The sequence below is a fragment of the Crinia signifera genome, chromosome 1, assembly GCF_055691185.1.
Source record: "Crinia signifera chromosome 1, ASM5569118v1, whole genome shotgun sequence".
Taxonomy (NCBI): domain Eukaryota; kingdom Metazoa; phylum Chordata; class Amphibia; order Anura; family Myobatrachidae; genus Crinia; species Crinia signifera.
In genome coordinates this window covers 323,742,596-323,759,072 of record NC_139217.1, presented here as the reverse complement: position 1 = coordinate 323,759,072, position 16,477 = coordinate 323,742,596, and the positions used below count along the sequence as shown (strand labels likewise).

The following is a 16,477-nucleotide window of genomic DNA, read 5'->3' as shown; positions in this document are numbered from 1 at the left end:
ACCGTCAAAATAAACTACATGAACTAATGTACTTTAATTTTGAAATACAACATGTTTTATTAAAACCGTTGTTTGAACATCCTTTATTTTATTGTGCTGCATGTAAAAATGGTTATCCTCCCAGTCTACATTTAGAGTCTAGATCCGTGAAACCGATCTTGGTTGGAAATGTGAGGGATTCTTTCACCTCCATGTACATTTATGTATTGAGTGATCTTCTCTCAGTGATTAACAGTGCAGCAATTCATGTCTGTCCAATTCATACAATATTTAGCTGCGAAGAGAAAATGATCTGATAAATCAGCTAAAATTCATGTACAGCAGATGCCTGTTCTATTTAATAGATTATGCACCTGAGGATGATGTTTATAATATTATAACCAATTCCTTTTTTTAGTCCCTTGATCATTCAATTAGATACTATAAATCATGCATATATATTTTAAAAGAGCCACACTTAATCCTTAATTTCAGTAATGAAAAACCAGCCCAAAACAATTTTGACGGCACCACATCACTTATTTTAAACTGCTACTCTGTGCCCCTCATATGTTTCACCACATGCTGCTCAGCTGCCTATAATGTCCCCTACATCTCATGATATGCCCTTCTCTTACAAGTTAGTCTACAGACTAAGCAATGGTTTAACCTTCTAGCTGGAGCACATAGACCAGTAGTCGGCAATGAACGACTCACCAGATACTGACAGCACAGCATATCCTGCCATAGTTTTTGCTATTTGGCTATGAAAAAAACAGTTGCAGGGCATGCTGGAATGTGTAGTTCTACAACAGCTGGAGGGGCAGATTATTGTCCACCCCTGCCATAGAGGAGGAAGGGAGAGCACCTGGCTTAGATTATGTATATGACTACCAAGCATTTCCACAAAATGGTCCAGGTTATTTTGACTGGACCAGTTAATTTCAGCTCTGTTCACCCTTCTTTGGCTGCATCAGACTGTATGTGATGTGGAGCAAATTATAAAGTTTTGTGTCTCGAGTTGGTTGTAAGTATGGGAAAGGAAATGGAAACTATGGGCAGTATTCAATGAGAAAAATTCTCTGTGTTTTATGGAGAATTTTTGCTTTTTTCGCCTTGGACGGAGCATTTTGCTCTCCAAAAGTGAACCACCCTATTCAATGTGAAATATTCGCCGTCTTTCTAAGTGATTTTCGCCATCTCTCTCCATGTAGAAATTCTCCACTTTTGATGGAGAGCTGGAATGTGAACTTTTAAACTAAAAGTTTTTTTTTTTAATTTTGGTGTAAAAAAATCTGGTTTTTTTTTCTGTGAAGGGGCATGTTATTTTTATTCATGTGCTTATAGCACATGAATATATATTTAATAAAGAAAAAATTTTATTTTTTATTTTTACATAGTGCAGCCAGCAGGGGGCCGGAGCGCTCGAGCCGCTCATTAGATATTCATATATTCACTGCACCCGATCGTTAATATGCATGATCGGGTGCAGTGAATACTGGGTCCCCCGCTGGCTATAGGGGGGGGCAGCCTGTGCTGCCTGGGTCCCGGGGAGCCCCCTCCCCTCCACATATGTTCTGGGGCATCCAGGGAGACTTTAATCTCCCTGGATGCCACCGTCCCACGGCTCCCTGTCAGCTCCCTGCCGCGGACGCTCGTCCGCTGCAGGGGTTAAGACTCGCCGCGAGCGGCGGCGAGTCTTAAATACATTGAATAGTGGGAGCAGGAGGCTCCGGAACACGGAGAGTGCATGGCGAGAGAAAAAATCTCTCGCCATGCACAGAGAATTTTTTTCATTGAATACTGCCCTATGTGTGGCTGTATTAACATTTCTGATGCATTTATCTGCAAGTAATTGCACAAGTATTGTCATGTATTTGCTGGGGGCAGGTTTGAATGTGACCCACACACAGGTCAGCCTTAAATACTCATGTGTACTACTATATTTTAGTTAATGCACAGAAGTAATATCTATTTACTTATTGTGCAAATAGTGTACTAGAATTCATTGGGGATTACTGTGCACCGTTTTAATTAGTCTCCACTACCGTCTGCTGTGGGTTAAATCTGAATGCCTAGTTGAGCCACCCTCTTTGCCCAATTTTTCTCATCATCTTGCAGTGGGGATCATTATGGTAGGAGCAAGAGGATGTTCACCATCTGCCTTCTGTTAAGGTGCGTACACACAGGGGCGATTTTGTGCAAAATCGCGGGAAATATGGTCGCTGAGCGACCATATTGCCCGCAATGGGAGTGTGCACCGGCGATATATCGCCGGGTGCGCGCTCCCGTTTATGCCCCTGTGGTGATCGCTGGTCGCAGGAACATGCTCCTGCGACCAGCTGATTACCACTGCCGGGCTCCCCCCCGGCAGTTTCTTTTTCATCAGCGACCATCTCTGGTCGCTGATGAACAGGAGAAACGGAGCAATATATTGCTCAGCCATATATTGCTCAGCAATATATGGCTGAGCAATATATCTCCCCCGTGTGTACACAGCATTAGTTTGCAGCCAGGCTGTCAAATCAGGATACGGTCACTAGGTCGACAAGCCTGAAGGTCGACATGGGGTTAGGTCGACAGGGTCATTAAGTCAACACAGTGCACCTTTATAGTGTCCATGTCGACATTCGGGTAAAAAAAAAAGAGAGGGTAAAACCTCCATGTCGACCTTTTGACTGTCAACATTCCCCATGTCGACCTAATGCTTGTGTTGACCTAGTGACCCTGTCGAACTAAACCCATGTCGACCTTCATGCTTGTCAACCTAATTGCTGTCTATCCAATGATCCATACCCATCAAATTTTACCAGGTGCTAATGCACTTGTGCTACTACAGTAAGTCAATAGGTTACTTTGCTAAATGTTGCAATCCATTTTTGGCCACAGAAATTTTTTTTTCACATTTTATCATTATAAGAAATATGTGGAGGCAGAAGAAAAAACACTCCAGCATTTTGCAAGCACATTCCTTAGTTAGTTCTTGAGGCAACTGAATCTAAATATCATCTGACATAAGAAAAAGTAGATTAATTTCCTGTCCACCCTCTGGCCTAGTTATGTTATATTTTCTCATTGAAGCTGTTACCGCACCTTTATGCTTTGTCGTTCTGCTTCAGTCTGTCTACAGATATATTCAGAGGGTTGTTTTTAGGCTTTTATTACATATGCCATGGGGGTGCCAGAGGTAAAGCTTTGGAGAGTACAGAACAAAATGTTTGTAGATTTGTGACTGTTTGGGAAGTGATCTGTTGGAGATACGGTTGGTCACACAGGTGCATGTACTTCTCCCCTTTCCTCTGTTCTGACATAGTTGCATAATCAGCAGAATTCATTATATGCAAGGGCAGTGATTTATCTGTTTATTTTGGATTTATTTCTGTTTATTACCTGATTAATTGCTGCGTTGGGGATTGTAACGAGGAAATAAACATTTAATAATCATGTGGAATCTAATCACCTGTAAATGGCGGGGACACTTGTGGAATTTTTTCAACACGAAGGTGCTTATTTAGCAGTGCGAGTACAGTGAGGGGATTGCGGTGCACTTCAAATGTGTCCATGTTGACTGTGTCTACATTCCGGTCAAATAACTGTGAAAAACCCTATGTCCACCTTTTGACTGTTGACCTTGCTTGTGTCGACCTAATGTCCTGTCAACCTTGACCCATGTCGACCTTGCTGCCTTCTGACCTAGTGGTGTCGACCCAATGCTTGTCGACCTAGTTGATGTAGACCTAACAACCCACACCATCCTATGAAATTTCACCCACTGTATCTGATATGAGATATGCTGTGGTTCTTCCTTGATAGTCATTTTTTCTTAATATTTGTGAATACCCCCGAAAAATGTTATCGTCTGGTAAATAGTTCTTCTCTACTGTCCAGTGGGATACTGGGTTGAATACTATGGGGATAGAGATCCAAAGTTTTAATGTGCCTGTCTCTCCTGCGGAGGATCTCTATCCCCATAGTATTCAACCCAGTATCCCATATGGACTACGAGAAAAGGATTTACCTGTAAAATAGTTTTTCCTTTTTTTTTTTTATGTCTTTCGTTACATACACCATAGAAAATCTGACATATAACATAGCAATACGATATGTATATGTGCTGGCATAACAAAAAAAGTATAAAGCCAATAAATTTATGTATGTAAAGTCAGAAAAATAAAGATTAGACATAACTTTTAACCTTTGGTGTATTTTATTTTTTTAAATATTTTACCTTTTCTATTACCATTTTAGGCCAGTGTGACAAATATTAAACCAGGCAATTAAACCAGTGCTAGATACATTGTGTAATATATATTTGAATTTAAATGCCTTCAATGGCCTTTGAAGTTTATTTAAATCTGAAAAATGATTATTTTATTTATCTAACTCCGGTTCCCACACTGTGCACAGTTTTTCTCTCTTGGAGGATTGGTTATTCCTAGGAGTGACTGCTTTATGTTATGTGGTTTTGGGAATCCTTCCCTTTAATGAATATTATATAAATTCCCCAGCAATGATCTAGTTTATTTAGAGAAAGAGACTGATTCTCTCGCCTATATCATATGCCAGAAGCAGTAATAATGAGTCATTTCATACCCTGTGATGGGTGGCGTGTGATAGCGGAGGGTGTGTTCCGTGTAAAGATCAAATTGTAAATATTGGCTGTGTGCTTTCAGCTGAGATTTTTTTTTCTCCCTTTTTAAAGTAGGTTATCAGCTGTATGCAATTACCTATTACTTTATATACTTGTTACTGCATATGGTTTAGCTCACTTAGTTGTAGATCTAAAGTTTTGTGAGTGCACATATATATTTAAAGGAAACATTTTAGATAGAATAATAATGTATTAGCAGGGTAGGTTTACGGAACATGTCCTAATGAGGCTGTAAATCCAGCCATGGTCTGACTTGGAAGGTGAAGGCTCTATACATTTTGACGATGGGTATCTTCACTGAAAGGCTCACTGTTGTCTACCAGACGAATGTGCCTAAAGTTTATATTAATGGAATGTATTCATCTGTCCTACTGGAGAAGTGTTTCAGCATCAGGTGTATTAACCATTCAGCCATAGTCTGAGCCAATATGAAAACTATAAACCTTCCTGTATATTCCTCATTGAAAATGTCACCTTCTCAAGTATCACACTTGCTGAGGATGTTTTGCTGCAGACAGACTTTGCCAGGCGCCTACTCACCTGGCACTGATATTTTAGTTCCACAAATCTTTAAATCTTGTGCTTTCCCTTATGTATAGTTTCTGTTCTAGCTGTTGGTGCAGAGCTTTGTCAGGATCATGAGTGTGCGTGTGTCCTACCATGCAAGAGATTACAGACAGTGGGTAGCATAGGTAGTGACTAGCACAAAAAAAAAAAAATATAGGTACTCTTTACCTAGATGGGCGCCCGTCGCGGGCATCGCGGGTACATTTATGTATGGCCGCGACGCGACCGACGCGATGCCCGCGATTTCCCATTGAAACCCATGTTAAACATGGAAATTGCGTCGGTCGCGTCGCGGCCGTCCATAAATGTACCCGCGATGCCCGCGACGCGATGCTCCCGATTTGCCATAGGAATCAATGTTAAAAGGCCCGATGGACACGATTTTACTGTTAAATGGCTCAATGGACCCGATTTGGCCATAGGAATCAATGTTAAATGGGCCACAGAGGCCAAATAAGCACAATTAACCCTTAAATGTCCCCCCAAATTTTTAACGCCACCCCACGATCCACGCCAACCCGAAGCGTGGCGAGTGCAGCGAGCCCGCGAGGGGCGGCGGTACGCGTCCTCCGACCTTTTCATGCCCTACTATCCACTAGGGCGTGGAGTGAGGATAGAATAGTGTGGCGAGCGCAGCGAGCCCCGCGAGGGGACGCGGATACCTTCACAGTTATACGCGTCCCCTCGCGGGCTTCACAGGTGTCCGTGGCGACGCGGACACCTGTGAAGCCCGCGAGGGGACGCGTCTACCTGTGAAGGTATCCGCGTCCCCTCGCGGGGCTCGCTGCGCTCGCCACGCTTCGGGCTCGGTGGCTCACTGCGCTCGCCACACTATTCTATTCTCACTCCACGCCCTAGTGGATAGTAGGGCATGAAAAGGTCGGAGGACGCGTACCGCCGCCCCTCGCGGGCTCGCTGCGCTCGCCCCGCTTCGGGTTGGCGTGGATCGTGGGGTGGCGTTAAAAATTTGGGGGGACATTTAAGGGTTAATTGTGCGTATTTGGGCTCTGTGGCCCATTTAACATTGATTCCTATGGCCAAATCGCGGGCATTGAGGCATTTTACATGAAAATCGCGCTCAATCAGCCTTTTTAACATTGTTCCCTATGGGAAAATCGCGGTCATCGCGGGTAGCAGATTTTTATGTACCCGCGATGCCCGCGATGACCGCGATTTTTACCCCCGACGCCCGCGATTTCAATCGCGGGCGCCCATCTAGGTAAAGAGTACCAAAATATAATATATATATATATATATATATATATATATGCACTATAACCCATCTCCTTTACTGAATTATGGGGTCTCCCTCCCAGGAACCCTCTCTGTTCTATTAATCACCACCCTCTGAACTGCTGCAAGGATGAGATCAGAAAACAAGGTTCTTCTTGGGGCCCTTCATTGTGGGAACCCATCATGGGGCTCTACAACGCAGTGCATAGAGAAGAATTCCCATTAAACGAAATCCCATGTAATGCAAGTGCCCTATTTTGCTACAAGTGTGTCATGAGCTACTTGTTGAGTTTTGACTTGTCACTTAGATGTTTGTATTGGCTGTCCTCTGGAATGTGGAGGGTTGTTACTTGTACATTAATACCAAGTGAGAGAGAATTATAGATAAAATCTCCTTGGGAATAATCAATAGATTTCAGTCTTGGTATTTTGTGCATCTGTCTGTTACTAAGTGGAAAAACTTGGCTTGAAATTGAGGTTAGGTAAGGTTGCTGAAGCTCTGTTACAGCCGCACTGTACCTATGCCACATGTTTAAAAAGACAGATACAGATTTGCAAACTTTTTTTAGGGTGCATATATACGGTTCTCTAAAGTATTTAATACTTGCTATAAAAACATCATTCTTACAAACCTGGATATAAACCAAAAGGAAGCATCCCACTTTGGCTATAATCGATCTCTGACACCTGGGTTGCAAATATTTCGCCGCTTTCATATTTTGTGTGTGTTCTGTCAAAATGATGGACAACCTTTACTGATCAAGTTTTATTTTTTCTTTACATTTCAGATCTTAATCTGCACAGGCTGCAGGGCACTCTCCTCAATGCAGGAGCCACTGGCTGAGGATTCACCTTTCCGGAGCACCTGACATACCATCAGAAACTTTACACCAAGGACGCACATTTTGATTGGACTCCGAGAACACTTTTAAAGTACTGTCCCTCGGGATTGGGTTAAAGGCGACGGTCTCCATTTTGACTGCAATATAGCCTTTGAACTATTAGCAATGAGTGAATTTTGGTTGTGTTTTAACTGCTGCATTGCAGAACAGCCGCAGCCTGTAAGTATTTTTTTTAATGCAAATTGATTTATTGAATTACACTGTATAACCCTATTCTTTCCCAGTATGTTTTGTAAGCGATGAGGTTGATATTGCATGTCAATAGTGAATGCTTTGTTGGGAACACACAGCTGTTGTTAGGGGAAGGAAGGGAGCCAATTGCTGTGGCTGAATCCTGCGTGTGCAGTGTGACAGCTCCCTGGCAAAGTAGGACTAGTTATATCCCATCAATCTAGGAAAAACATTGTCATTTGGTAATAGAAAACTCTTATGTAAGGGAATATCCTCTTCTGTTTGGCAGCAGCGGTAATGTGTGGACTCTTCTAGGAAAACCTTTGTTGGAGGAAGCACCTCCACACAAGGTCAGCGACACGTTGAGATTTCTCACATCACATTTGCTGGCCCACCTTCTGTTTTGCAAAATACAAGAGAACATAATTTGTGCCTGTTTTGTATCTAGTCTCCAGGACACGCTTGACCAAAAGCATACTAAAGCCAACAGGCTCACCTATGGCCGAGATGCTTGCAATGGTCACACAGCTGGTGGAAAGTTACAGCACATGTCAGCTTTTATACTGCCGCAGTCCTTGTTTTACACATAGGATGCAGCATTCTGATATTAGTTATGTCTTTAGAAACATTCATTATTTGGAAATTGGCCATGTAATGGCATCTAACTGAAAATACTCCCCATTTATTTTTATTTTTCTTCTTTTTGTTCTGTCTAGTAATAAATTTGCTAATTGGATCTGTACTGTTTTGTAGATGAATAAATCATGCCTCACATGTTACTTGTTACCTTACCTGCTATAAAAAATCTAGATGATGCATTGAGGCTTATTGGTGGCCATACCCGATTGCTTTACTTTTCAACATGCAGCTAAGGTCTCGTAAATATGGCTGTAGGAAAACTGCACTAGTATAAACTCATGTGCTTTATCCATGCTTTAACAGGGCATTAGCCCTAATGTATCAACGCAGTGTACTTTAAATGAACATTATTGCTTCTGAGTACTACATGGCAAATTAATGATTGTAAGTAGTGACTTGCCTATAATTGGTGCATGGTGTGTGATTCACAGAGTCTCCTGGGTCCAGGGAGAGCCACACCACATACCCTGAGCCCATCTATAGTTACATTTACCTTCTCCGACTTCTTTGGAGTCGAGCATTGACTGGTGGCCCAGTGATGCAGAGCAGCAGAAATCACAAGGAAAATGGCCACCATGGTTTGCTCATGCTCAGTAGACAAGACACTGGCTCCATATTTTCAGAGACGTGAGCATGTGCAGTAGACCCTGGCACAAAACCCAAGTCTGCTGAGCTGCCAGGGAAGAGGGGCCCGGCATAAAGCCTGCACATGGGCCCTCTCCTACGCTTGTAAGATCATTTCCGCTAACAGTATTTTTGGAATGCGTCATTTTATGGTATCTATGGTATGCCTTATAAGAAATGCATAGTGCACAATGCTGCAGGGAAGAGTTGAGACTTATTATTGAATATTGAATTCTATACCTCTGTTTAAGTGGCAACAAAGTACAAGATTTTGTATATGCTTATTACATGTTGAGTATCCCTTATCCAAATAATTCCGAAAACCATACATTCGAGAAAAGTGGGGAAAAAAAATTCTGGATAAAACCACTACTGCGGACATCTGTAACAGCACTACTGAGGACACAATATGTAACTGGCACTACTGGGGACATCTGTAACAGCACTACTGAGGACACGATATGTAACTGGCACTACTGGGGACATCTGTAACAGCACTACTGAGGACATGATATGTAACTGGCACTACTGGGGACATCTGTAACAGCACTACTGAGGACATGATATGTAACTGGCACTACTGAGGACATCTGCAACAGCACTACTGAGGACATGATATGTAACTGGCACTACTGGGGACATCTGTAACAGCACTACTGAGGACATGATATGTAACTGTCACTACTGGGGACATCTGTAAAAGCACTACTGAGGACATGATATGTAACTGGCACTACTGAGGACATGATATGTAACTGGCACTTAATATGTGGAACATACTGATTGCTTGGTATTAAATTTAAGGACCTGAGGATGTGCACAAACTTTGTTTCATGTTTTAAAACCTTGTTTTATGCACAAATAAAATATATTTGTGTGTATTTCATGTGTTTGATGTGTATATACAACATAAATGCAAGATACCTCATTGAAATATAAAAATATTCTGAAATACGTAATAATTCATTAGCCAAAATTCTTCTGGTCCCGAGCATTTTGGATAAGGGACACTCAACCTGTACTAGATGTGTTTTCCAACTCCTATGTGTTCAAGCCCTTATACTATCAATGGAATGGAAAAGGATGTTATGTTTAGGCGTTGGCTCTGAAATGAGAAGTAACCTAAATGGAAAATGGTAAAGCTATTCATACACAGCTTCTTTCAGTGAGTTTCTCCTAAGTATAAAAATTCTGCAGAACCACATGCCAACAGGTGTAATTAAAAAAGCAGCTGCCAGTTTCCAGTATATCAATGCACATATACAAGTGTGCAGATTGTGATGCTTTTGGCAGCTGTCTAATGCCACAACCTATGGTGTGCTTGGCACTACTGTACTTAAGTCTTACATCTGTACTGCCTCCTTAGCATAACAGATACAATGGGCCAAATGTAATAGCCTCTGGGATTAGGGAAGTGCAGCGATCTGTGATTTAAAGGGAAACCCAACGTGGTCAATTTCACAGCTAAATCACTGAAAGCTGTGCATTTTCCAAATTCCATTGCGATCAGACCTGGGCAGAGGCAAGTTCTGCCATCTTGTGAGCTCCAGATGATATCAGCTGGCATTGTTTAATTTCTATTTGACAGCACTGCCTATCACTCTTAAGAAGTTTGTGGGCTGAATAATGTCCAGTTTATGCAAAGAAGGGCATGGAGGAGCCCCTGTGTGAAACTCTGCAGTGACCCACTTCTAAACCTTTCCTCTGTAACTTGATAGTTTTGGGCATTGAGGGAAGATGTAATTATAAATTGTGGATAAAATCAGATTAAATGCCCCAGGATTGGAGACTGAAATGAAATCTGATATGTAGGAGAACAAATATATGTAATGTTACAGTGTATATAGCTCTACCGTATTTTATCATTATCGAGGGCAGCACTAATATTTGTATCTTTTGCTATGCTTGTGTCTAGTGGATATTTTTTACGTTATGTAGTAAGAAATTTGGCTAGAGAGAGACTGCATTTTTTAGTGGCTAGGTCTAATTGTGAGGGCCTGAGTCAGTGTATGTACCTTAATGCATTTGTAGGCCATTATCGCGTGAAGGTATGCTGATGCTGTAACTACCTGAAAATTGATTGACACCCCACCGATGAAACCAAGGTCCAAGTAGCTACGCACAAATTCACTGCAGTGGTCGCTGATCCTTTGATAATCTGCTCCCTGATCATCTGCTCCCTAACCCTATGGTCCCAAAGAGTGGCTGCAAAATTTAAGACACTGGTGCCATGTTTTCTGTCTATGGGATGCATACTCATTGTAACCCATGTGCAGTTGCAGTAATTGCTTAACTGCAAGAACATCGGCTGAGTGAATATGTGAGTCACAACCTGAGTTACCACAGTGAGATTGGTGCATGGTATGTAGCACATGTCCAATTGCTTGTTTGGGAAATGAATGTGGTGGCGAAAGAAAGAAAAATGGTTTTATGTTCAGGGCAAGATCATTTATGGCCCTTCACATTACAGGTTAGTACTAAAAGGAGGTATAAAAAAATAGCTACTAAATAGGCTGGAATGTGGAATAAATAATAATAATAATAATAATAATCAAATACCCCTTTCACATCGCACCTAATTACCGTGGTATAAATTTGGCAAAAAAAGAAGGGTTCTTACCGGTTCGTTGCTGTGCAGCGTGAACGGGTTAATCTGAACAGACCGCACATGCAGGGTCGCACCGGGACTGACCCGTTTCTAAGTCCCGGTGCGACCCTGCGTTTGCGGTCTGAAAGCTGTATAACTGTGTAATAAAAACAGTGGAATGCCCCTCAGTGATTGCGGTCATTGGGGAAACACAGTAGACATTATTTTTGCACAGTGTTGTAAGATAACCTGCAGCCCAAACTTTGAGACACATGACAGAAACAAGCAATCACTAAACTTATTTATAACTGTGTCTTTTTAAGGACACTAATGTATTTTCTGCGCTTTCACCATGTCAAACCATTCACTGGACAATAAGTACAATACAAGAAGACTCTCTATAAAGCAGTCTTGAACAGAAAAACAGATTAACAAAAGAATATATTTAAAAATCTAGCGTGACAACTATATAGTATACTGTTTTGTGTTTCTTCACTGATAAGACCGTTTTAGAAGGTTCAGCAGAAGAACATGCCAGGATGTGCAGCGGTATGACATGTTGCTGTAACTATGTCCTAAGCTACTTAGTATGGAGGTTTCCTGCCCTGGGGTGCCTCATTATATCGTATTTTTTCCAACAAATTTTATTTGCATACGTTTATTTATTCATGTATGAAAGCTATGCAAATCCTTCTCATGAGAAAATTTGGTTTTTATGTTATCCTTATTTTTACTATGGCCTTTTAAAGTATTTTAAATAATAGAATTAAAAGAAAACAACATGGGATTTGACACAGATAGGAACTCTTGACCAATCTAGTCCATCCATTTAAGCCCATATAGTTAACAATATCGGCCACAGTTTACACATGGAACAATATCGGTAAACAATATCATTCAGTGACATCACCAGGGCCCAGTTAACATGCAGGCCATTTGTCTATGCCGCCAAATTGACCTGCATTTTCAGCAGACCGGAGGGGTCGTTAATGGAGCGGGTATCGTCAATGATGTTGAGTGTACACACTAGATTATATTTGAAATTATATCAATCAGAAGGCCCTTTCTGATTGATATAATTTACAATATTCTCTAGTGTGTATGGGGCTTTAGGTATTTTATTTTTCTGTCCAAAATACTTTTGCCCAGTACCTTGTTAGAACAGTCTGGTTTTTTTTTTAAGACTCAGTGGATACCCTGAGGTATGAGCTAATCCTTAAGGCGCCCATACAAGGAGCGATGTGCTCCATACTTTTTTTTTTTCTAGATCGCATCACATCTAGTACAAAAAAGCATGTGATGTGCACCAGCAGCGCACTCTTTGTACTAGATGCGATCTAATAAAATCGAATTGAACTGTGCCATTCATTTTATCTGTAATATATTTGCTATTTAATTACTGTAATGTTAAGTTTGGTCTCCCTGTATTGTTCCTTTGTACGACAGCAAGAAACACTTGTGGCGCCTTATAAATAAAATAATAATAATAATATGAAAAGTAAAGGCTGCCCTACTTTTCGTGCAGTGCGATGTGCGTGGGAGCACGCGTCGCACGGGGAAAACACTCCATGTATGGGCACTTTTGTGGACAACTGCAAACAAGATTTAAGATATGACCTGAAATGGCACACTGCTGCCTATGAACTGTACTATCCCCTGGTTATCACCCAATAACCCTTCAAGTACCAAACACAACACAATGGGGATTTCCAAATCTCTGGCGCAATACTTGAATAAAAGTGACTCTGAAGGTCTGTATCTTCACAATCTTCAAGAATATTCTCAATGATACATAGAGAGAAAGAAGGGATCAATGATTAAATGACTCTATCCCAGTTTGAAGAAAGCAATATGTAGGAGACAAATGTATGGGCGTACCCCCACTCGCGGTAAGTAGGGCGATGTACAGGCACGTAGCGGTTTCTTTTCTTCCTCTTCTGTTTTCTTCTGTTAGGTTCTTCTCAACTAGGTGGGTTCCATTTGTCTCCGTGAAAGTGAAAAAATGGAGATCAATGTGTGGGTCTGTTAACTTTAGAACACCCCGTGAGAGTTGGCTAAAGGAAAACGTGTTGATCGTACCTTACTCACCAAAGAATGGAGCAAGATACACGTGTAAAGGTTTCTTTAAATATCAATATATCATGCCAGGATCAGAAATAAATGTGCGTCCCACACTTACGTGGGTAGATGAAAGGTATGTACCCGTAGCGTGTTCTTTTCCTGTATGAGATTCTATTTCACAGTGGAACCAAATTTTTCTCCGTTGAGGTGATAAATGAATAAAAAAAATAGTCATATATATATATATATATATATATACCCAAGAATTATTATCCGAAGGACAAGGGATATGCGTACCCAAACTTACAATGATGTAAGTTTTTCAGCACCTATAGCGGTTTCTTTGTCTCTAGATGGTAATCCGTTATGGGGTTATTTTTTCCTCCCAGGTATGTCGACCAAAAATTTCTTTAAAAAGTATATTTATTGCACAGTAGAAAAAATCAATAAAACATCCTCCATCCCAACAATGGAAGGATCACAGAGCGTCCCAAATAAATCCACAGGTATCCACAATGAAAAACAAAAAATATAAAAAACTTTTTTAAAAATACATACAGTAGTGTGTCCAAAATGTATCCGGAAAAAAAAGGTGATGGCTGCTCACTCTCCACAGTACTTGTCGACGCGTTTCGGTGTCTATGAACACCTTTTTCAAGAGAGGTCTTGAAAAAGGTGTTCCTAGACACCGAAACGCGTCGACAAGTACTGTGGAGAGTGAGCAGCCATCACCTTTCTTTTCCGGATACATTTTGGACACACTGTTTGTATTTTTAAAAAATTTTTTTATATATATATATATTTTTTTTTTTGGTTTTTCATTGTGGATACCTGTGGATTTATTTGGGACTCTCTGTGATCCTTCCATTGTTGGGATGGAGGATGTTTTATTGATTTTTTTCTACTGTGCAATAAATATACTTTTTAAAGAAATTTTTGGTCGACATACTTGGGAGGAAAAAAATAACCCCATAACAGATTACCATCTAGAGACAAAGAAACCGCTATAGGTGCTGAAAAACTTACATCATTGTAAGTTTGGGTACGCATATCCCTTGTCCTTCGGATAATAATTCTTGGGTATATATATGACTTTATGAGTATGCACAACATGCGGTGAAGTCATCCATCTTCTATAAAGAAACCTTTCTGGGTGTTCCTTTACACACCATAGTGTGAGTCACGGTACGCCACTAGTACCTCTATCCATTTTGTAAAATTAAAGGCACAGTCACTTCATACTTACCTCCTACACATAGGGGTATAGATGCAAATAAAAAAAGAAATACTTATTCACTAACCAATTATTTTTTTTATTCATTTACCACCTCAACGGAGAAAAATTTGGTTCCACTGTGAAATAGAATCTCATACAGGAAAAGAACACGCTACGGGTACATACCTTTCATCTACCCACGTAAGTGTGGTACGCACATTTATTTCTGATCCTGGCATGATATATTGATATTTAAAGAAACCTTTACATGTGTATCTTGCTCCATTCTTTGGTGAGTAAGGTACGATCAACACGTTTTCCTTTAGCCAACTCTCACGGGGTGTTCTAAAGTGCACTGAAGTTAACTGACCCACAAATTGATCTCCATTTTTTCACTTAGTGGAGAAGAACCTAACAGAAGGAAAAAAAGAAGAAAGAGGAAGAAAAGAAACCGCTACGTGCCTGTACATCGCCCTACTTACCGTGAGTGTGGGTACGCCCATACATTTGTCTCCTCCATATTGTTTTCTTCAAACTGGGATAGAGTCATTTAATCATTTATCCCTTCTTTCTCTCTACGTATCATTGAGAATATTTTTGAAGATTGTGAAGATACAGACCTTCAGACTCACTTTTATGCAAGTATTGCGCCAGAGATTTGGAAATCCCCATTGTGTTGTGACTTTTGTGGACAGTATATAGACTTCTTGTTTCACGCTTTTGTCTTTTTCCGGGCTCTTCCGTTGAGCAAGGCAGATGTAAGAGCAATGGTTCCCAAATTTTTTTTTAATCACCGTGCTCTAGAGCAGGCATTCCCAACCACAGTCCTCAAGGCACACAAACAGTGCAGGTTTTGTAAATATCCAGGCTTGAGTACAGGTGACTTAATTAGTATGAGGGATTCTGATTAAACCATCTGTGCTGAAGCCTGGATATCACCAAAACCTACACTGTTGGTGTGCCTTGAGGACCGTGGTTGGGAATGCCTGCTCTAGAGTATCAGAATTTTTGGTACTTGTTTCCTAGCACGGCGCCCACGATATTAGGTCGTACGACATCGAATCGCATGCCATATACCCGATGCGATGCGATTTTTAAATTGTATAAGCCCCTATACGATTTTTAATTGTATAAGCACCCTAACGGGTGCTTACAATGTTAAATGCACCCCCACGCCACCCCCAATATCAACGCCAACCCGAAGCAAGGCGAACGCAGCGAGCCCACGAGGGGCGACGGTATGCATCCTCCGACCTTTTCATACCCCCACTATCCACGTCGGCGTGGAGTTGATTTTATATAGTGTGGCGAGCGCAGCGAGCCACCGACGCTTATTACTTTACATGTATTCCACTTCCGCTCGCCACGCTTCGAGCTCAGTGGCTCGCTGCACTCGCCACACTATTTAAATGCCGACGTAGATAGTGGGGGTATGAAAAGGTCAGAGGACGCGTACCGCCGCCGCTCGCCATGTTTCGGGTTGGCATTGATAGTAGGGGTGGCGTTGGGGGTGCTTTTAACATTGTAAGCACCCATTCCGGTTAATTCTTATAGGGGGCACATTTAGCATTGAAAACACCCATTAGGGTGCTTATACAATTTTAAATCGTATATCATTGTATTTGGCATACAATGCGATGGTATACAATTTATTGTATAATATCAGCTGCCAATCGCGTAACATCGCATACCATCGTATGCCTTATGGTCTGCGATGCGATGGGTGCCGTGCTAGGAAACACGTACCAAATTTTTTTTTTTATATTAAATGAAGTAAATTGGGTTTATATTTCATCCTTAGGTTCAAGTTATGTGGTGAGGGACAGAATTCACTTCTGTTTGTGCAT

General features: G+C 41.2%; 1 protein-coding gene across 2 annotated transcripts in view; it reads left to right on the top strand.

Annotated features, from left to right (window-relative positions):
- Positions 1 to 16,477, top strand: part of CDC42SE2 (CDC42 small effector 2) — a 98,805-nt gene that overhangs the window by 59,868 nt on the left and 22,460 nt on the right. For both annotated transcript variants that reach the window (XM_083187790.1, XM_083187781.1), the window contains exon 2: positions 7,219 to 7,491. In XM_083187790.1, the coding sequence (XP_083043916.1) occupies positions 7,438 to 7,491 (54 nt within the window). In that variant the 5' untranslated portion in view covers positions 7,219 to 7,437. The remainder of the gene's footprint in view (positions 1 to 7,218; positions 7,492 to 16,477) is intronic.